Source organism: Danio rerio, chromosome 4, assembly GCF_052040795.2.
Source record: "Danio rerio strain M-AB ecotype USA chromosome 4, GRCz13ab, whole genome shotgun sequence".
Classification (NCBI taxonomy): Eukaryota; Metazoa; Chordata; class Actinopteri; order Cypriniformes; family Danionidae; genus Danio; species Danio rerio.
Window position 1 is genome coordinate 18,971,492 of NC_141024.2, and position 22,294 is coordinate 18,993,785.

Below are 22,294 nucleotides of genomic sequence, written 5' to 3' on the forward strand. Positions count from 1 at the left end.
ATACCACAACAGATTAATTTGAGTACTTTACTATAGTATGTGGCCTCATAGAATAAAATAAATAAGAATGTTTGACTAAAACTTCAAACAAATCTAGCCACACAGATTTTTTAAGGGGTATCTTAATAATTGAATTTAAATCTTTGTGTATATTTAAAATATGAGAGAAAATGTAGGATATTTGATGATATATTTCTTTCCATATATTATACAGTAAATACTAATATATTTATATGACTATTGTACAGTATACAGTATTTACTAATATAGTTATTATATGACTATTATACAGTATATTATAAATATGAGAGAAAATGTGGGATATTTGATGCCATATTTCTGTCCCATTTATATTTTACAGTATACAGCATACACTAATATAGTTATTATATGACTATTATACAGTATATTATAAAGATGACAGAACATGTAGGATATTTGAAGATATATTTCTGTCTCATTTATATTGTACAGAATACAGTATATTATAAATATGGTTATTATATGACTAGTATACAGTATATTATAAATATGAGAGAAAATGTTGGATTTTTGACTATATATTTCTGTCCCATTTATATTGTACAGTATACAGTATATTATAAATATGGTTATTATATGACTATTATAAAGTTTGATATAAAGTTGAGAAAACATGTGGGATATTTAATGACATATTTCTGTCCTCTGGATGTTCAGTCAGTTTCAGCTCTTAGGACTCACCTGTGAAGGGCGGAGGAGGAGACTCTTCTTCCTCGTTTAGTTGCAGCAGTTTGTCTCTGATCCAGGGAAAGTCTTTCTCCAGTGACTTTATGAAGTGATGGAAGGCTGTCGCTCCGCGGCTCGGTAAAATATCCAGCAGCTTTAACGTTTTATTTCTGCTTGACGACTCAGACTGAATCTCCTCTAAATGGCTCTCCGTCAGTATCTCCTCTTGATATAAATACTGAATGATTAAATCGTCCACTAAAAGCTCCTCGGACAGAAAAAGCCGCTGTGTTCGGAGCAGTTTTTTGTGTTTTGGGTCCATACTTGAACCCGGTGACCGAGTTAAAAAGCCGTTGTGTGCTGAATGTTAACCACAACAACAGCGGCGAATTTCTTCTCTAAGCAAACAATAGCTGTTGTAAAAACGCATAGAGTAATGTTTATGAATATACATGTTACAGAAATATTACAATGTACATTGTTGTTATGCTTTTCACATGATTTTTCCTTGTCATGTCGCATTAATTTTTTACCGGCTGGAAACGAGTCTCTCAGGAGGAACTACTTTTTTTGGCAGGCTTCATTGCTGCATTTGACCACAAAAACTACTCCTAATTGTGCGAATTATTGTGTAGAATTGTAACCGAACATAATCCATAGTTGTATTTTTTATTATAGCCTAATTATTTGATCACTTTATACACCCTTAGAATTAATTACGTTTTTGCGGGTTATTGATTAAAACATTAACAGGCGTCATCAAACGTTATTCAATTATTAATGCACCACAAATCTAAACGTTTGCTGCCTATTTTTTACAGTTATCATGATTATTATTTATTATTTGTTTATTATTTAATATTACAACAATGCAGATTCTACAGTTTATTTATTTTATATTACTTTACGGCAATCCATTTAAAATAGAAGCAAGAATAGATGGAAATCATATTATAATCATATCATATTTTTACCATTAGGGGAGAGTGTGGACAGTTGCAACACTTTTTGCATTTCCTTCAGTTTCTCGGAGACAGTTGTTTGTGGACATCCTTGCTACTTTTGACATTTTTATTTAATATTTTTCCCTGACACATAAATTTGGGCTACTAATTTTTGAACCGTTATTGTAAGTTAATTTGTTAGATAAGCTCTATATTTGGCTTTAATACAGACTAATCTAATGTATATGCACAAATATAATATTGTAAAGCATCCTATAAAAAATATTAATTTAAATGAGAGATTTGTGGGGGGTGTACTCGTATATGCTGAGCACTGTATGCAGAATTTAATCTTGAACAGACAAATCTATACAATGCAACTGACCCCAAGCAGGCGGACGTTTGCAACAACCCACAGGGACAGTTGTAATAATAAAAAAATTCTAAAGCATCAGGTTGGATTTTTTTAGTATTTTTTTGGAAAACAGACTAAATGCAAATTGGTTAAATTGTTAAATATGTTAATATAAATACATATAAATACAGACTATTAAAACAGCAAGCAACAACCAAGTATCAGGCCTAAAAAAAGTGAACAAAAATATTTTATTACTGAAAATCTTTACTACACTACTTCTTTGAGCTTCGAAATGAATTAGTTAATCAAAAAATTCATTTTTTCGAATTAAATTACATTGAAACTATGATAAAATTAAAACTGTACATTGTTAATATGACAAGCTTTTAAATGAATTTTATAATTGGTGACAGTTGCAACTTCAACTCTGTCAACCCTGATTAAACTGTCTATGCTAGGGAGATACAATAGCTTTAATGCTTGATAGCTATACCTATTTAAAGCTAAAAACAGTGATTTAAATTATACAAACGAATCATGTTTCACAAAAACAGATTAGATAGTATGAGACATTTTCTAAAATGTACCTTTTACAATACACTCATAATACTATTAAAAATCAAGATCATAATTGCAGCCATTCATCTTTTCGTCATTCATTTTTGTTATTAATGTCTAAAATATTGCTGTTTGAGTAGTGACAGTGATTTTGTAACAGATTGATTTTAATGTGTGATGTGATTCAACAGTGGTCAAAAATGGCTATTAAGCATTCTCAGTTCGAGGATGAGTGTAAACTATACATCACAACTTAGACTATAGTCCACTGAATTGTTTTCTGTGCATGTGATATTGATGTGAGAGTTAAGTAGCAAACCTAAAAATTAGTTTTATACTGAAGGAATGGTCACATATGGCTGATTTCTCTCAGATTGAAAGAGGGTCTAACTGAGAATATGTAGTATGAATATCTTCACTCTACCTCATTCATGAATGGAGGAATACATCTTGTTGCAACTGCCGTATGTTGCAACCGTTTCCACTCTCCCCCTACTAATATGAATAGAAAATCAATATGTTTATGTTTTTGCTTTTGCCTTCACAGAGATCTATTTAAAATCTAAGACAAAATAAACGGAAATGTGTAAGGTGTGACAAAGTATTTACATTATATATACAGTGCTCAGCATATATGAGTACACCCCTCACAAATCTATCTTTTAAATACTTATAACAGGAGGCTATGCATGCTTATATCTGTGCATATACATTAGACTAGTCAGTACTGAAGCCAAATCTGGAGCTTATCTCACAATAACGGTTCAAAAATTAGTAGCCTAAGTTTATAGGTTAGAGGAAAATATTAAATACAAATTTAAAAAGAGAAAACAATTTAGAGAAACAAAAGAATTTGTTGACATTTTGTAGATTGTAATTATTATATATATTTTTTTGCAATATTGTGCTTGAATTTATTTGTATTATCTTTCAATTTGTAAATATGTTTGGAGACTAAAATATTATTTTAATAAATATATCTGTTTAATTAGTCTGTTTTGTTTAAATGCACCAAAATACATTGCCTATATAATATTCACTAAGAAATTCATAAACAAAAAAATTAATTTTCAAAATGGTGTGTGCATAATTATGGTGAGCACTGTATATATATTTTTCCAGTTAGATGTGTTTACCCATTTTAATGAAATAAGATTCATGTCATGACCATAAAAATATATATATTTATGGCCAGTATGATTCTCTTAAGCCAGCCACAGGTAATTATAGCCAAGTTGTAGTCACAATAACTAAAGCAGCTCTGTTATTTTGGCTTAAACTATCTTTACCACTGTAAACTCTTGGGAGGGATTATAATTATAATGCCTTATTTTTCAACAGTCCCATAATTTCTTCTCTTTTTTTCTTCCCTCATGGCTGTGTAAATGGAGTGGAGTGTTGCTATTGTGTTTGTGCTCCAGTTTTCCTGCGATTATTCTCAGAAAGCTTGAGGTAACACTATTAAACAATATCCTTGTTGTACTTCAGGATATATTAATAACATTGCATAATTACATCCAGATAACCCTAAACCATATTTTCAGCCCTGACCCTACACGTTGCTGCTAATTATTATTTGTCAGTACCCCATAAAAATATAACAAGGCAAGTTCTGTTGTATACATTTCTTGTCCTCGTGACATTTTGCTAAACCACTTGTCTGAAACACTAATCTTTCTTTAGCCCATAAAGTGGCTTTAGCCTTTCAAACACTGTTATGATTTTTTTATTTTCAGCGCAACAGTTGTTCCAGGAAGAGCGGATTATTTGAATATCATGGCATTTATGAGCTGCAAGAAGCTGATGTATCTATGTAAATCCTTTTGGTGTTATTTTGCATGTCTAATCCTGCAGCTCTGTGCCATCTTCCGCAGCATTCAATGCAAATGATGTCCTATTTTTCAGTTCACTGCAATTATGGTATAGTTCCTCATATCGACATAAGGGCCACTTTATCATCAAGCACATTTGTCTCTAATCCGTTTACAATCTGTTAGGAAGGATTTTCTCTTCAGAGAATCCATTATTTTACAGGCTTATGGAATTCAAGCTAAATTGGAAACATCCACAGCGGAGAAAAAAGAGATCTAAATGTGACCCAACATAGGCCCAAATATTTATGAAAATATTTTTATTTATTTTATTATCTTCAAGTGGATGCAAACCTTTTTGATTTTTTTCTCAGAAAATATTTTTTCAGCCATTGATTTCCATACAGGGAAGAAAATATATACTATGGATTTCTATGGCCTCCCGACATTTTTCAAAATATCTTCTTTTGTGTTTAACAGAAGAAAGAAACAACCCGGGCTCATTCTGATTATGTACCCCTATGTACATTTCTGGAGAGAGCAAAATACATCCTAGGAGCTACGTTTTTTGCAGTTTTTGTTTTCGCGAATCCATCAGAGGCCGCTGTGTACACTTTTTCAGATCTCAAATTTCTCTCGCGAGTGGCAAGAAGGGTCTGGCTGCAGACTAGGTGCAGATGCAATCTGAGCTGCATCCGATGCTTTTTAATACACTCACCCAACAACACCTTTAACCCTACCCCTCAGAGTGACATCACTAGGTCTATTGAATGCGTTGTGTCTGACATTGCATCTCTGAGCGATGCAATCTCAGCTTGCATCATAAAGGATGCATACACATAGTATTGCGAGTGCCATTCGCACCTGCTCTTCTAGTGTTAATGCACCAGAGGCCACTGTCGACTGACTGACATACTGACAAACCAACCGATAACCCCACCCTCCCCCTTTCCTAAACCCAATGTTTTAAAAAGCAATCCAGAAATAAGAAAAGTCCCCTGATTTATACCATAGTTTCAGATTTTACCTTGTTTACATTGTTATTTACTTGTTTTTTTTATTTTTTTTGTATTTTGTTTTTGTTTTTTGTATTTTTGTTTTGTCTGACCTGCTTTTTGGAACTGTTTTTCACAGGACAGGACCCATTTGTCGCGGTCAACTCTGCTCTGTGTCTCAAGTCCACCGACATACAAGACGTGCTGACGGACAAGCTGGTAACAGCGGGAAAGCCATCCATACAGAGGTAAGTGGGCAGCTGGTAAGCGAGAAAAGGAACAGTGTCACACGGCCACGTAGTGTTCATTTTAAAGCTGAAATGCTAACATACAGAGCTCTGGCTACATAATTCGTGATTTGCAGAAATGTATATACAGTAAGGCTGCGTTTTCAGAATGAGCCTATGTTGGAAACAAACCAGATTTGAAATAAGTAGACAAAAAAGAAACGATGATAGATTTTTGAGTGAACTATCCCTTTAATTACAGAAAATGAGCTGTTCAGTCATTTTATGTTTTAGTTTAGAATTGATATAATGTTATGTTACCTATCTTTAATATATGCTTTATAACACAGACATGTAAAATATTAAAAAAACAACACAATGCTAAGAGAAAATATTGTCTGTGAGTTCAAACTAAAACTAAACCACCTAACCCCATGTGAGGAATAAGACGAATCTGAAAAATCTATAAAGTCACTGTTAATGATGAACAGAATAATCAATGAAATTATAGTATATAATCATATAAGTATAAAATAATAACTAAATAAATGATTTTATTAACCCTTGTGTGCTGTTGGGGATGTTTTCAAGCACTCTGGGGTGATTTTGAGTCTTAATTTGGCCTCAACTTTCTTTGCTTTAGCAAATTTTTAGTGACAAATTTTATTTTGACACATATTTGAATAAAATGGTTTAAACATTTTTTTAAAAATCCTAAAACTTTTGACTCTTCACAACAGGGAAAAGCACCAACAATCAAAATGCATGGTTACAAGCTGTCATGGCTTTACAATTAAAAAAATATCATTATAGTGGAAGTCAATGGGGCAAAAACAGCCACAAACATAACAAAAGGGTTTTAAATTTGAACAATACACAAGGGTTAATAAGCAAAAGGTTAAGGTACAGGTCTGAATCATACCTTTTATATTGTGTTTTTGCAGGCGTCCACTTACCTGTGACTAATTTGAATGAACAGTTGAGATATTATCATTATTATTATTAACAATGAATAGCACCAGTACACTCACAATACTATTAAAAATCCAGATCATATCAATCGCAGGTGCTCAGACAGCCATTCATCTTTTATAAGTGCTTACAATATTGCTGTTTGGGTAGTGACAGTGATTTAGTAACAGATTGATTTCAATGTGTGATGTGATTCAACAGTGGTCATTAACAGCTTTTAGGCATTCTTAGTTAAAGGACGAGTATATAATGTACATCACAACATAACAAATCACATGGCATCTTTTTTTAAATGGTAAATTATGTCTTGGTAAATGGTTTTTATGTCTTAAGACTAGTCCATTGAATTGTTTTCTGTGCATGTGATATTGAGGTAAGAGTTCAGTAGCACTCGCCCCTGAACTGACCTTTTAAATCCTGTTTACTTGACCGCATGAGCTGCTCAGATCTTCACTGTCAGGCTCTGGTCATGTGAGCTCCAGAATACTCTTCATCGGGTCAGTTCAGGTCCTCTTACCCTCAGCCATTGACATTAAGTTCAATATATTTGTTTATTTGTTTATTAAGTTTTAATATTCTATGTAATTAAACATCACACTTTACAATAAGGTTTCATTAGTTCATGTATTTACTAACATCAACTATAAACATTTACTAATGAACAACTTTAATAATGATTAATAACAAACAACGTATTTATTTAACATTTATTAATGCCTTATTAAATCTTAATTCATCCTTGTTAACAAAAGATAATGGACTGAGATAATGTTAACTAACAATGAAGAACTTTATTAACTAATGTTAACAAAGATTATAAAATACTGTTATAAATGTATTGTTTATTGTTTGTTTATGTTAGTAAATGCATTAACTAACATTAACTAGTGATTTCTTTTGAAATTGCACCCAATCCAATTACGTTATTGCTATAATATTGAAATACGAATATTAAAATTAATTCATAATCTATTACTTTTTTACATTTGTTAAAATTAATAATTCATTCAACTTACCCTGTGTTTTTCAATCATTTTTAAAATATTAAATCATATTAGGAATGCAAATTTTTGCCATTTTGGGGAATTTTTAGAGTTTATTCTGAAATGGGGTACATGCACACAGAATTTTAATTTACCCGTCCAGCCTCAGCGCTTGCGTTAAACTGTCTTTGCATTTTAAAATTTCAATTTTTAGAGTCTGATTTCTTTAAAAATCAGTAATCATCACTGCCTGAGATATGAAGTGGCTATTAATATATGGCTATTAATGCTTAACCAGTATTTTCAATGGAGTTTCTGTGCTCGTCTGCTGATCCTGATGGTGCTAGCCCATTATTCATTTTGCTTTACGCTTGAACAACTAAATGAATGCTTAAGTCTATTTAACTGAATGTATTGTAATTACATTACAGCATTGATGCTGTGAAAGGAACCTTATGAAATTAAACATGTGGTCACATTAAGCTTTCACCAGAAGTTAATCATTGGCTGAAAAACACTAGCTGTGCATAAAGCCCATTGCATTTACCTAAAAAAAAAAAAACAAGTATTTACCTTTTTTACCTATTTACCTATTTAACTATGATATCATATTAATGTAAAAATGTGTCATTTAACTGACCAGATGCCATCAGATCATAAAAATTACCTATAAATACATAAATATTAAAGTATATGGTAATCATTAAATTGGCCCTATGTGTCATTTAATAGATATAAATCAGAAATTCAGAATGCACAAAAAATGATCGTAAACAAATTTATATTATTTTGTCCTAAGATACTTATAGATTATTTTGTTGCTTAGAAAAGTAAATACCATAGGACCCAAACTGAAAATATCAAAAATAAATAAATAAAGACTTAAAACAAGTATTGGTACAATTAATATATATTTTGATTTATTTAACCAGGAAGTCTCATTGAGATTAAAAATCTCCTTTGCAAGAGAAACCTGACCAAGGTAACTGCAATACAGTAAAACAATTGTAATAACGAATGACATTAAATCGCTATTATTAGTTATATAATTATCAATAATAAAAGTGTAGAAAATAAATCTCTTTATATAGAATTTTTACAGAATATAATTCCAGATTCTTACAATATTGATTATATAATATGAAATATAATTATGTAGTCATCACATTATAGCGTATTTTAGCATTAGATTAGAACTTACTTTAATATATGTAGGGTTCAGATACAAAAACCTTATGTGCCATCTAAAACTGTCTCCTAAAATCAGCATTTGTCTCAAGCTCCTATGTATGGGTACAGTTATTCTATTGTTATGGCAAAGAATGGGTCATTTTATTGCCTTTAATGTGAAATAACTGAAAATAAATATTGAAGCTTGAGAAAAATGTGTATTATAGAAGATTTCACACTTCATAGAGTCCTGTCTCACATTTTCTTTACATGTTAAAAACTATACTTTTTGTGTGTGTGTGCGTGCGTGCGTGCACAGTAGTTGGTGTAATTTAAAACATAAGTTGACAATATTCTCATGTGCACAGCCAGTGATTTCAATAGAAGCAGATACTTTTCAGTTTCCTCCATGAATGAATGCATGCTTTAGGGGGAAATAAGAGAGAACTTGTATAGATTTACACTGATGTAATTCTGATGTAACTCTAACACTCAAAATGTGTTTGTGACTGCAGAAACTGTGACGGTGCACTCGTGGGGTCAATTACATTCAATTTCCATGTAAAATCCAATGAAGTTCAGATTACCAGGAAAGCGGTGATATCTCCACGTTATCTGTGACTAAACAGCTCTTTTGTGCTGCGACAAGGAAAACTCCAGTATTTAGCAGTCCTTTCTTGGGAATGGTGTCAATATTTAACAGAGAAATCGTCGCTTTCTTGCGCTGATCGGCTGGCCGTTGCCTCTCGAGGAAACGTCCGTGAAAACACAGCCTTTGTACACACAATTTATTCTAGAAATCCCTGGAAAATCCAGAGTGACTCAAAATGTTACTCAGAATTTCCATGCTTTAAAAAAAAAACATGGAGGGGACAAGAAGAGCTGTGGCAAATGGAAAACAGACTGGCCAAATTAGGAGTACAGTTTCTAAATCAAGTGGCTCAACACTTGAGAAATGTTCAAGACTAAAATACTATGAATTATTGTGAAGCATGTAATGTCGTATACAAAAACAAATAATGTATTTAAGCAAGGCACTGCATTTGGATATAAAGAAAAAAAATCATTATTTTTAAATGATTATCACTATACACTTTCCCAGTTGACTGATTACTGCACATTACTTCAGTTTTATAAAATGTTACGTTTAATTATTCAAATAATGCATTGTTTTTTATTAAATTAGCTCATTTGCTTACAAAAGCAAACAATGAATACACCAGTACACTCATAATACTATTAAAAATCAAGATCATATAATCGCAGATGCTCAGACAGCCATTCATCTTTTATAAGTGCTTACTATATTGCTGTTTGAGTAGTGACAGTGATTTTGTAACAGATTGATTTTAATGTGTGATGTGATTTAACAGTGGTGATAAACAGCTATTAAAAGTGCTCAGTTGGAGGACGAGAGTATACTGTACACAACTTAACAGTTCACTTGGCATTTTTTTCAAATGGTAAATGAAATATTGTGAAGCATGTAATGTCGTATACAAAAACAAATAATGTATTTATGCTAGGCACTGCATTTGGATATATATATATATATATATATATATATATATATATATATATATATATATATATATATATATATATATATATATATATATATATATATATATATATATATATATATATATATATATATATATATAAACTTTATTTTTAAATGATTATCAATGTACACTTCCCCAGTTGACTGATTACTATACATTACTCAAGTTTTATACAATGTTATGTTTAATTATTCAAAAAGGCATAATTTATTATTGAATTAGCTCATTTGCATACATTTTAGAACACTCTTGTTACTATATTATCTCTTGTCACTATATTCTATATTACTCCTGATTATATTATCATCACACTTCCCGAGTTGACTAATTACTGTCCATTACTCGAGTTTTAGAAAATGTTATGCTTAATTAAGGCATCAAAAAGGCATCATTCATTATTAAATTGGCTCATTTGCATACATTTTATCAAATCATTTTATATTTTAGCACATAAAACTGTAACACTCTTGTCTATATTACTCTTGTTACTATATTATTATCACTATACACTTGCCCAATTGACTGATTACTGTACATTACTCAAGTTAAATAATATTTTATTTAATTATTCAAACAAGGCATCATTTATTACTAAATTAGCTCAATTGCATGCTTTTTTAGAACAAAAATTGGAGCACTCTTGTCACTGTATTATCTCTTGTTGCTATAATATTCTTGTTTATATTACTCTTGTCACTATATTCTGTTACTCTTGTCACTATAGTTTTATCACTACTCTTCCCTAGTTTACTGATCACTGTATTCAAGTTTTTTAAAATGTTATGTTTATTTATTCAAATAGGTCATCATTTATTATTGAATTAGCTCATTTGCATACATTTTAGCACATAAAATTGGAACACTCTTGTTACCATATTAATCTATATAACTCTCACTATATTATTCTTGTCTATCTCACTATATTATTCTTGTCACCATATTCTATGTTACACTTGTCGCTATAATATCATTATACACTTTCCCAGTTGACTGATTACTGCACATTACTTTAGTTTTATAAAATGTTATGTTTAATTATTCAAATAAGGCATCGTTTATTATTAAATTACCTCATTTGCATACTTTTTAGCACAAAAATTGGAACACTCTTGTCACTATATTATCTGTTGTAACTGTATTATTCTTGTACTCTCTTGTCACTATGTTATTATCACTATACTCGTCTCCAGTTGACTGATTACTATACATTACTCAAGTTTTATCAAATCGTACGTTTAATTATTAAAATAAGGCATCATTTATTATTAAATTAGCTAATTTGCATACATTTTAAACACACATATTAGAACACTCTTGTCACCATATTCTCTTGTCACTACTCTCTTTTCACTATATTATTATCACTATACACTTCCCCAATTGACTTATTTCTGTACTTTACTCAAGTTTAATCAAATGTTATGTTTAATTATTCAAATAAGCCTTCATTTATTATCAAATTAGCTCATTTGCATACATTTATAGCACAACAATTGGAACGTTATTGTTCATTTCCTCAATACATTTCAGAGGAGGTTTTTACAAAGTATTGGGGAAGTCCCTTTTAATCACTTCATATATATATACCCCCCAAAAATGTCATTTGACATTTGCTACTTGTTTAAAATGAGATGCAACAACAAAAATCTTTTTTTAGACAACTTACGGTGATTGTTTTATGTTTAATCTACTTAAATTAGTAACAATTAATAAGTTAACTTAATTCCTTCATGTTGTCACAACACAAATCAGTTTTTTTATAGGGCAGTTAAAATTCACTCTTCTAACATCCAGAAGCAAAACACTCAATTTTTTTGTGTATATGTAAATGTGGCTAAAGTGGATATTTATCATGAGAAAGCAAAGAAACAATCAGGTAAAACAAAACAGTTAAAGGTGTGATTCAGATGTTTCTCTTAAAATAATTGGAGTAAATACTTTTTAAAAAGGCAAAGAGCATAAGATCTGAAAACTGAAATGTGACTACCATGTGTGATTGAGTAAGTCTTTAATTAATTCAACCTCTAAACAGAGAAGAGATGTATGCTTATTACATTTTCAGCACATTATGAACCAGAAGTCCATGTACTGAATGTTTGAGAGGTTGCCAGGTTGTGGGTGTGTGACCTTGATGATGGGTGTTATTATCAGTTCTGCACATGATTGGCTCATTCAGGGGCAAAAATAAAGGAGTGAATTTGTTGAGGAAAACAAACTACTGTGTTTGTTTAAAGATGTTTTTTTCTTCACTTATTTTTCACTCATTTAACAAGCAAAGCATTAACAAAAGAGACAGAGTCACAGAACAAGGAATTAAAGCTATGCTTGCTTTTTATTTCTCACTTTTTTGGGAAACAATCGCTCCTGATGCAACACAATGTTGTAGAATGATAAAGTAGAATTTAGTAGTGGCAAAGAGAGAGAGACCTGTGCATTTTTTCCACCCATTATATACCATGTCTTGAAGGAAGACGACGAATAAAAATGACATAAGTATACTGGAGTTGAAAGATGTTGGCAGAAAGACATTTTTAAAATTATTTTTCTAACTATTTACACTACAGTTCAAAAGTTTGGAACATTTGAGATGTGTCAGCAAGGCTTCAGATTGTATATATATTTTTAAAAAAATTATTTCTTCCTGTGAATCAAAGCTTATTTTTCTAGCAACATTTCCCCAGGCTTCAATATCACATGATCCTTCAGAAATCCTTTTATTATTATAATTTATTATGATCAATTATTGTTGGTGATAAGTCATTGGCAATGGTTCTTATTATTCATTTTCTGCTTTATGTTTTTGTGAAAGCTGTAGTAGGTTTTACTTTTTAGGATGATTTAATGAATGAACGGTGCAGAATAAGAGCGTTTAGTTGAAATTAATTATTTTCTGAGATTACTAATGTCTTGTGATGCCTTTTTTGTTCAATTTAAGGTGTCTGAATAAAAGTATTCTTTAGAATTAAAATAAAAAGAAACATACGAATGATAAAACATCACAATTTCTACAAAAATATAAACATGTGAAAAAAGATGGAATAAAGATGATTGAAATCCACTGAAATCACAGATAGAGTTTATATTGTAAAATATATAACCGTTGTTTTAATGTGTAATAACATTTAAGGGATTTCACTGTATTTTTGATTAAATAAATGAAGCCTCATTGAAAAGAAGACATTTTGTTCAACAATATTAACAAATCCTTGTTTCCACATTTTGGACTGGTAGTGTATTTCAATAGAAAACAAACAATAGTTTTAAATAAAGGCTAAGTCAAGCCAACATTTGGTAATACTATCAGATTGCTTTCTTTCAAAGACTGTAATGGAGAGGGGAAAAAATATGACAGTGATGAATAGGACATTGAGCGGCCCATTCTTCAAGGGATAGAGTTATGCATGTTTCATTAAACCAATACAGAAAATAGGTCAGATTAGTCAGGAACTTGACCGGAGAATCCAATTTTTCTTATAATCTCTCCACAAATAGCAGTGTGGAGAAAAGAAAAAAGACCTATAGTATGTACTTTTCTTTTGGTCTTTGTCAAAAATGACGATTCAGTATAGAATCAAATATATTCACCAAATACGACCAATCAGCATGCAGGTTTATCAAGACGCCCTCCTGAGGTAGGGTTAACACAGGCCAATACTTGTTGACCATATGCAACAAAAGCAGAAACAAACCATGCTGCTAAATTACCTCTTGGTTTAGAATGTGCAATAAAATACTAAGCCGGTGGTATATTTCATTTGCAAAAGAGTACACACCCTTTAAACCTGGAGAATGGCAAGGACCTGCCTTAGCAAGTTTGAGCTTTTAAATTAAACCTTGATGTATTTTACCGCTCAAAAGTTTGGGGTCAGTACGATTTTGAAAGTTTATCAAACAAAGCTATATTATTCTTGAGATTTAAAGCTTTACTTTTAGCACCAATACTCCAGTGTTCAGCGCCCATGATCCTTCAGAAACAATTTAACATGCAGATTACTATTTTGGCGAGCATTTTCTATTATCACTGTTGAAACCAGTTCTTTAAATTTTTTAACATGTAAAAATGTCTATAGAGTCAAACTTTTAATAAAGCATAACATGTCTTTGGTGAATAAAAGCAGTAATTTCTTTAAAAATGTCATTACAGGCCCCAAAATTTTGAATTGTAGCGTATGTCTTGTATAACTGTTTTAACAAAGGGCTATTCGTAATGTACTCTTTCAGTAGGTATTACAATATAATGTTGACACATATCAAGATATACAGTATATCATATCGCAAGGTACTTGCTAATTCCCAGCAGTTCCTTGGGCAACCATGACATCAAATGATCATCTATGACTACAGTACAAAAATATAACATGAATAAAGAGCAAATAAAACATATTCAAAAAGCATACAGTTTCAAACTCCCATGTCTCAAACACAGGATGCAAAACATCTCAGACACCTGCTGCAATAAACGGAGAGTTCACCCAAAAAAATGAAAAGTTGTGTCATCCTTGACTCACTTTCACCTTGCAGCAAAATCATAAGGCTTTCTTTCTTTTGTGGAACACAAACATAACTTGATGTCCCAATTAGGTTGTGGCATGGAGGATTTTAAAAGTACGATTACAAGCCAGTTTAAGAACCTTTACTCTCCACTGAATATTTCTGTTGTAAATAGGTTCTTTTAGTGCAATAAAAGATCTTGTAACATGCTCTTAATAAAATAATTTTCTTTCTTTTTCACTGCAGTGAAAACCTCCTCTTGGAACTATAGTTTTAGGGTTCATTGTGCTAAATGTGCTAAAAAATGTGCTAAAAAAGATAAATATAACACTCAAAATAATCCCATTTCATACACATATGCAAAAATGGCTAGAAATGCTGTATTATTCATGCCAGGTCACCAGTTGGCAAAGTCTCTCAGCATTTTAAGCAAAATGTTAAGTTGCAAAATGTTGTTAGGGCGGCTTATAAGATCTTATAAGCAACTGTAAACAAGGGAAGCATAATAAAGTCACCATGGTGTAATTTTCCCTACATCAGAATTTATTTGGCAAATGCGTTTCCATCTCCATTATTCACGTTAATAACTTGTCTCACAATTCCAAAATCCAATATAAGCTCATTCTGAAAACATAGCCTAATATACATTTCTGGAGATCATGAATTATGTAGCCAGATTTACGTATGGCTGCATTTAGTCTTTAAAACGAGCGTTATGGGGTGGTATGACACCATTTCTTTCCTCGCATGTACCACCGTATGAAGGGCTTTTCCACTGTTACCAGTTTGTCCAGTAGCTCGACATGTACGTCAGCGTACTTGAGTCGCAGAGCGTAGTTGACCGTGACAATGGCAATAGCAGAATCAAAGTCTGGTGAAGAACGGTTCCAGAAGCCCAGTAAGATGAAAACTAAATTTAAAAAAAAAAACAAGTAAGTAAGACGGTGAGAATGTGGTAAAACCTGAAAACGTGGTAAAAATCAGACTAGGACTTTTTTTCTGGATTTCTTTTTAAAACACTGCTCTTGGGTTCAGGGAAGGGGGTGGGCAGGTCAATCTGTGCTTTTTAAAACACTGTTGGTTGGGTTTAGGGAAGGGGGGGGATCGGTAGGTTTGTCAGTCAGTAAATCAGTCAGTCGACAGTGGCCTTTGGTGGATTTCTGAAAAAGCATACACAGCAGCCTCTGGTGGATTCACGAAAACAAAAACTGCAAAAAACATATCTGCTGGGACGTATTTTGCTCTCTACAGAAATGTATACAGGGGTAGGTAATCAGAATGAGCCTGGGTTGCCAAAACCATCTGAAGTGAGCATAATTTTGTTTGGCTGATTTTTATTTAAAATTTGGTATTTCTAAGACTGATTTCACACATGGTCCATCAAACTGCACATTAATACAGGGTGATGGAAACCCAACTGTTGTTACTTTTGCACTTAAACCTATTTTCCCAAGTTTGCATTTTCAGGCCCCCAAAGTGTGCAATAATGAATAATCAAAGCGCATACATTTTTTCTGGTTTCAGCCTGGCATGAATAGATAACAAGTGCACAGTATTAAGTGGATAGTAATACTGCATGGCATTATCCTACAATCATTAAACTTATCACTGATGTTAATGGAGAGTGCAGCTTATGGTTGCCAATGGGCAACGCAATTTAGTGGCTAATTTGTATGATCCCATTAGTACATTTTAATACAATTTGCATATCCCCATATATGATGGTTGGGTTTAGTGGTAGGATCTGGAGGCACTGCTCCTTTTAAAATCTATACTTTTCATAATAATGAAATCATATCTGACAATTTGTCAAATTGTTATGTTTCCTCATGAGATTGGACTGCAATGGCAGACACCACAGGAGCTCAAGATCTTGAGTGATTTGAAAAAAAAGGGAGAACTTGTATGAACATTGCTACCTTTTCGGGCATAAATATGTAAACGGCTCCTAAGACAGTCCCTTTCCATCCATTAATTTTAATAAATGAAGAAAAAAACACAGAAGAGTTTTTGTGCTCCACAGAAGAAAGAAAATTGAGTTTGGATTGACTTTTTCCTATTTGAGGGTGAACTCGTCCTGTAAAAGAGATGCATGGCCACACTTTGTTTATCTGGTGGCTGTAACCTACAGATTTCCCTAACCCACAGGTTTCAGTGTAGGCAGCGCCTAGCTTATACTGCTCACTCACTCGTTTAAAACTGACTGCAGAATACCTACAGGCCATAAACTTGTTAAGTGCTCAATAAAGAACACTTAACATTAGTTAGGATGTTCTGCGCACTAATGGGATAGTTCACCAGAAATACAACCTCTGTCATTATTTACTCGCCCTGTTGACATCCCAAACATGAGAAATTGGAAAAAATTTAGCAAATTCAATGAAAGTCAGAGCAATCTAGTGCTGTGTGTTTGATTCCATTGACTATCGTGGACATATAGTTTACCAGAAGAAAGAAGGTTTGGAATGACATGAGGGTAAACAATAATGACAGACCGCTCACTCTTAAGTACTTTAAAGTAGTCCTTGGGCACACGAAGAGGGATCGCAGGCAAATGATCCTAAACAAGACTTCAGCACCCCATTTACATTGGATCTATGATCAATAGAAGTTCAGCACTTGTGGTCACGGTTGTCCATCGGTTCTATACATTATAAGTGTAGTCTGTCAGGTAATCCTTCAGCCGGTTGGGCAAAGGAAGTTCTTGTACCCGTCGTGTGGTTTTATTGATGGCAATACGGCACAGGTGCTGCAGGGACGGCGTGGCCGTGTACACCGGAGTCGTGAGAAGCAGCTGCACGGTACCATTGGACGGGGCGATTTGGTTAGTCCTGCCTTTACAAGACGTCCGGGACAGCTGCACGTAATGCTCCACGAGATGCACCACGCTGTCGAACTGCTTGAGTTTGGGTTTGACCAGCACCACAGAGTCCAGCTTGAACTTGCCGTCCTTGTATTCGATCCGCAGGTTGGTCGGTCCCGCAGATGTCATGGCGGAGATGGTGAAGAGGTAGTCCCTCTGAGAGCTGTCCCGGACGAGAAACGTCCCCTCCGACGTGTCCTGCAGGATCTCCTTGGCTTCATTGGCTGTCAGGCTGCCCCAATACCAGCCTGCTTCCAAGAAAAGAAGACACAGAGATGGTCATGCATATCCGCTTCCACTGTATCTGTTTCAGTCGTTTGCTTGTGTAACATGAGACACATAACTCGTTCCTCTAAGGACACGCACACAAAAACCGACACAGCTACATAGTCATAAACTGGCTCTTCTGTGTTTTTTTTTGTCAGGCATTTTCTGAATAGATGAATAAGAAGTCTCAGCACGTCACGTTCAACCTCGCAGCTCTGTTTCCCCTGATGCACAGGGCTAAATCGCATCTGATAATGCAGCAAAAAGCAAGCACTTCCGAAATGAGCTGTTAAATAAACGTTAATTGAAAACATTATGGCAAATGTGGCACAGCAAGACTAAACAACGCTGCGAAAAATGTCAACAAAGATGACGTATCTTTCCTGAAATACTGAACTAGACCATCTGACTGTTTCGTCTTGGGAGTTTATGAAATTTTTTAAAGGCAGATGTTTGGCAGATGTTCCCAAAACGCCTCAGAATGTTTTGCTCCACAAGAAAACAAACATAAAGTGGACATTTTGTAGAATCATTATCACTGTATGTTGTTTTTTTCTCTTAATATAATGTGCAATGGAATAAATTAAAAACAGAAAGGCATGCGGTAGAGATGTGAGGACAAATGTTCCAGCCAGGACAGGAAACATAACAATGGCTTTATAGACATGATAATGTCACTCTTTTGTTGCAAAATAGCAAAACAATAAATGTAAACAGTAAAAGCTTTGTCAGGAAATTCACATGGCTCCTACTTGCATTCATTTACTCCATCTCAGGGTCAAAAAGGGGGCTTATGGGAAAAATGCCACGTAAAAGTTACTAAATGACCCTGGAATTCAGTTTGTGGGGGCGAACATTGTAAATACTTAGTATTACTTAGCAATAGCATTTGAATAATTTTTAATCTTCATATATAATAAACACAGATTATTTGGATCAGTGAATTCACTAAGTTCAACTACTCATGTAACAGAGTGAAAAACTCTCTCACCAAGAACATGCATTTTTTTTTCCAGAAACCCAAATTGGTTCAAATGGCCCCTTTTTATATTTTCATGATTATCTTCTGCTCAAACAAAAAAGCAAAAGTGTAATAATGTGTAATAATACATTAACAGCAGTCCTGAAACAACAAGTTCAACCAAATACCAAAACAAACCTGCTTTAAATATATTAACAAACTCATGCCATGAACACGTTTTAATGCAGACCTGCTGCCAGTTTAAATGACACTAAAGACGACCTTTAAACGTTTTATTAAAATTCCACATAATCGCTTAAACAGGTTTTTTTTTTACTACCAACATCAAATTTGATGCATTTAAAATTATTATTCCTTACATGAAGCTCTGCCCCGAGGCTGCGTGTCGACTACACAACATGAACTCAGAGAGTAATATAGGCCTACTGCAACAAATGCAGAGAATGTGGAAGTAAAAAAAGAGCAGTAAACGTTTACCAGTGTTTTTAAGGTCTCTCATGGCAGTGGCAATGCGACTCTGCTCGGTGTCGGCGACTTGGGTTTCGGATTGCGATCTCCTTTCATTCTCGATGCTTTCCGTGGAGTCGGATGAGTGACAGGTCATTGGAGAACCGCGTTCTGCATCCAGTCAATGTCTATAATTATCCCTCAGAGACGACTGACTCTTACAATCAACCAAAACATGTGAGAAGTCTTCCACAGCGTCCGTGGATTTTATTTGGCTGAGCCGATCTGAAAAAACAAAACAATAAATAAATAAATAAGAAATGTGTTTCAGACGACAGAATGCGTAACGTGGCTGCACGCCCCCGAAAACAAATAATTAAATAAATATTAGTGTTTTTGCAGCAATGCAATATAGAAGAACATTCAGAGTGCTTAAAATGACATGTTTTCTCTTAGTGTGAAGAACATTTAATACTAAAAATTATTTGCACTATAAATAAACTCAAAGATTTATGATTGTTAAATATTTTTTGAGGAACCATCGATGCCACTAATTACAGAACAACTTACATTTTTACGAGTGTATAAATGGCATTAGATAGGGCTGTCACATCATTTCTAACATAGTCAGCAAGTCATTTGGTTTTTCTATACTCACACAATAATTTCACTATTATCTGGTGCTAAATGAAGCTGTTTTACCAGTATCAATTAATTTCAAGCACATACAGTGTTGTTTTACAGTCTTTTTCCTGACTTTAACACTAACAGAAAATGCTGAGCATAATCAAAATAACTTCTTCCCCTCTCAATTCATTTTAAATATTTATCTTAACGTGGTAAACCAACGTATTAAGCTGGAAACAAACAGAAAATCACAAACACAGCCAAGCGTAATAGACAGCAGTGTGTGTTTGTCATTCACATTTGTGTTAAATTTAGCAGCAACGTCCTATTTCGCTTAATATTTGTGAGCCCAGCGGAATGTAAAACAATGTTACAAATACTCCACGTATATTTAAACATGATATTTATAGTTTTTAGGGTGATTTTAGTATGATTGTATATAGGCTTATATAGGCCAGTTCTGTCGTTTATATAAGTCGTTATGAAATCAAGGTATAAAACAGATAAGAAATCACACTTTGTTCCTACCTCAAATTTGTTCATGTCCCGTAAATCCTTTATAATTTACAGTCTGTCTGCTGTCACCTCGGGAGGGTGGTGCACGCATATGACAGTGATTCACCCCTGTAGCTCATTTATAATTGCTTATTTGGAAAAACTCATTAAATGGCAGTGCACATCTTCACTGAATAATCCAAAGGTCAGGGTTAAGCACTTATAATTAGTTTTCTGTTCTAGCTTTTAATATAATTAAGTAAACGTAATAACACGTCTCCACATCTTTTTAATCTTCAAAACATCACAGACGTCCCTCTACAGTGTGAGTAGCCGATTGCGCACGTGCATGAGGAATAAAAACAAAGGCAGCTTTTAAGACACGGCAAAATACGCAGAACTGCCTTTACTAGGAAACTGCATTGACAGCTCGTGATAAATGATAGTGTGACAAACGAGATAAACCACTGTATTTTCTACACACCGCCTATAGCGAAGACACCTCCACACGCGTAAATCCTTCAAATGGATCAAAAGAAATAAAAAAAACATGTTCTTAAGTATAAACCTGAGCCTGGCGGACGACAGTCAGAGAAAGCGCACATCACTTACCTTTTGTCTAGTGAAAGCAGTAAGCAATCAAGTCCAGCGCGGTTCGCGTTACAGACGCTCAATGGCACCATCATTTATTAATGGGAAGCACTGATCGGTTCTCTGTCAGTCGTCCGGTGCGTCCTGATGCGCAGCAGGTCGGGACCCGTTTTTCCTTGTATTTGCATCGATTCTTTGGGAGGCGACACTGCACTCCACAAACGGCGACACTGTCTGTCCAAAAGCGCACCGCACGCGCCGTGCGTCCAAACGCGTTATAGCGCGCACCAAAGCGAGGAGGACACATATAATTACTTACTCCAGCAGTTTAGTTATATTCCAGCGAACCTTTTTTTTTCAGCTTTGTGTGTATGTGTGAGCGCCCGTCCTTAACGACTTAATCCTCATTTAAAAAGACTGCTATACAAAAGACTAATTTCCAGGAACTTTCCAGGAATCATATCACGTGGTCACATGCGCGAGCGCTCTCTTAAGGTCGTGCCAAAGAGCTGTTTTGTTGTTGTTTGCTTGTTTGTTTATATTTATTATTGTGTGTATCTGGCAACCACGATGTTTTTATTCACAAATACACGCTGCATGAAACTTCTTTTGTTTAGATTTTTTAATATGTTGATTACAATTCTGAGTACGAATATCTATATACGAATATTTTATTTCATTTTATTTTAGATCTGTTACTGGAATTTTTTTTTAACAAATGCATATCACAAATGCAAAACAAAGACCATATTAAAACGTTCAGTAAAGCACAAATATATTTCATTGTTTATTCTGTCTTTCAGTATAGAACAGGCCTAAATGTATTTGCTACAGAATATTGTCTTTTTACGTTAAAAATAACTGCATTTTCAAAACAATGCAATAAAAAGAAATATACAAATTTAGATGTTCGTGATCTATGTTACAGGTCAGAGCCTGTGCTATTCTTATGAGCAACAGTAACAGTGTGACAAGTGCTACCTTAAACCAGTCATAGTGCCTGGGTTTATGACAGAACACGCATTAAGATATGATTTAAACTGTGTGGAAAACCCTTTAAAACATAACACAAACATCAGGATAGATAGATAGATAGATGTTGCTTTAATGGCAGTCAATTATATAAATTAATACTTTTCCCCCATTTAATTTATTGTTATTGCTGTGTATAATAACAGAGGAATGTGTCAAAAATTTCAACAACATTGATTTGAATGTCCACAAGAACTATGATTATTTT

The 22,294-nt window shown here is 33.6% G+C and overlaps 3 protein-coding genes across 25 annotated transcripts in view; 1 reads left to right on the forward strand and 2 right to left on the reverse strand.

The window, feature by feature from the left end:
- Positions 1-1,249, reverse strand: part of cradd (CARD and death domain containing adaptor protein) — a 93,066-nt gene extending 91,817 nt beyond the window's left edge. For 16 of the 17 annotated variants that reach the window (XR_015481953.1, XR_015481952.1, XR_015481950.1 and 13 more), the window contains exon 1: positions 724-1,249. Coding sequence is in view for 2 of the 17 variants with exons in the window: in XM_087246578.1 (XP_087102704.1) it covers positions 724-1,030 (307 nt within the window). In the remaining 15 variants the exon portion in view is untranslated. 17 annotated transcript variants of the gene reach the window in all.
- Positions 787-22,294, forward strand: part of ncaph2 (non-SMC condensin II complex, subunit H2) — a 35,999-nt gene continuing 14,491 nt past the window's right edge. Inside the window, exons 1-3 of one of the 3 annotated variants that reach the window (XM_087247105.1) lie at positions 787-846; positions 3,960-4,020; positions 5,514-5,622. The gene's annotated coding sequence lies outside the window, so the exon portion shown is untranslated. The remainder of the gene's footprint in view (positions 847-3,959; positions 4,021-5,513; positions 5,623-22,294) is intronic. The other 2 variants (XM_087247106.1, XM_087247107.1) reach the window with 2 other exon arrangements.
- Positions 12,605-21,520, reverse strand: socs2 (suppressor of cytokine signaling 2). 5 transcript variants are annotated; one of them, XM_087247095.1, is made up of 3 exons: positions 21,076-21,520; positions 19,372-19,626; positions 12,605-17,893 (listed from the first exon to the last, which is right to left on the reverse strand). In XM_087247095.1, the coding sequence occupies exons 2-3, from the start codon at positions 19,496-19,498 to the stop codon at positions 17,427-17,429; spliced, it is 594 nt and encodes a 197-aa protein (XP_087103221.1). In that variant the 5' UTR covers positions 19,499-19,626; positions 21,076-21,520; the 3' UTR covers positions 12,605-17,426. The 5 variants fall into 5 exon arrangements, with proteins under 5 accessions (XP_087103221.1, XP_087103219.1, XP_087103222.1 ...); XM_087247093.1 differs by having other exon boundaries at positions 12,605-17,896; XM_087247096.1 differs by having other exon boundaries at positions 20,497-21,084.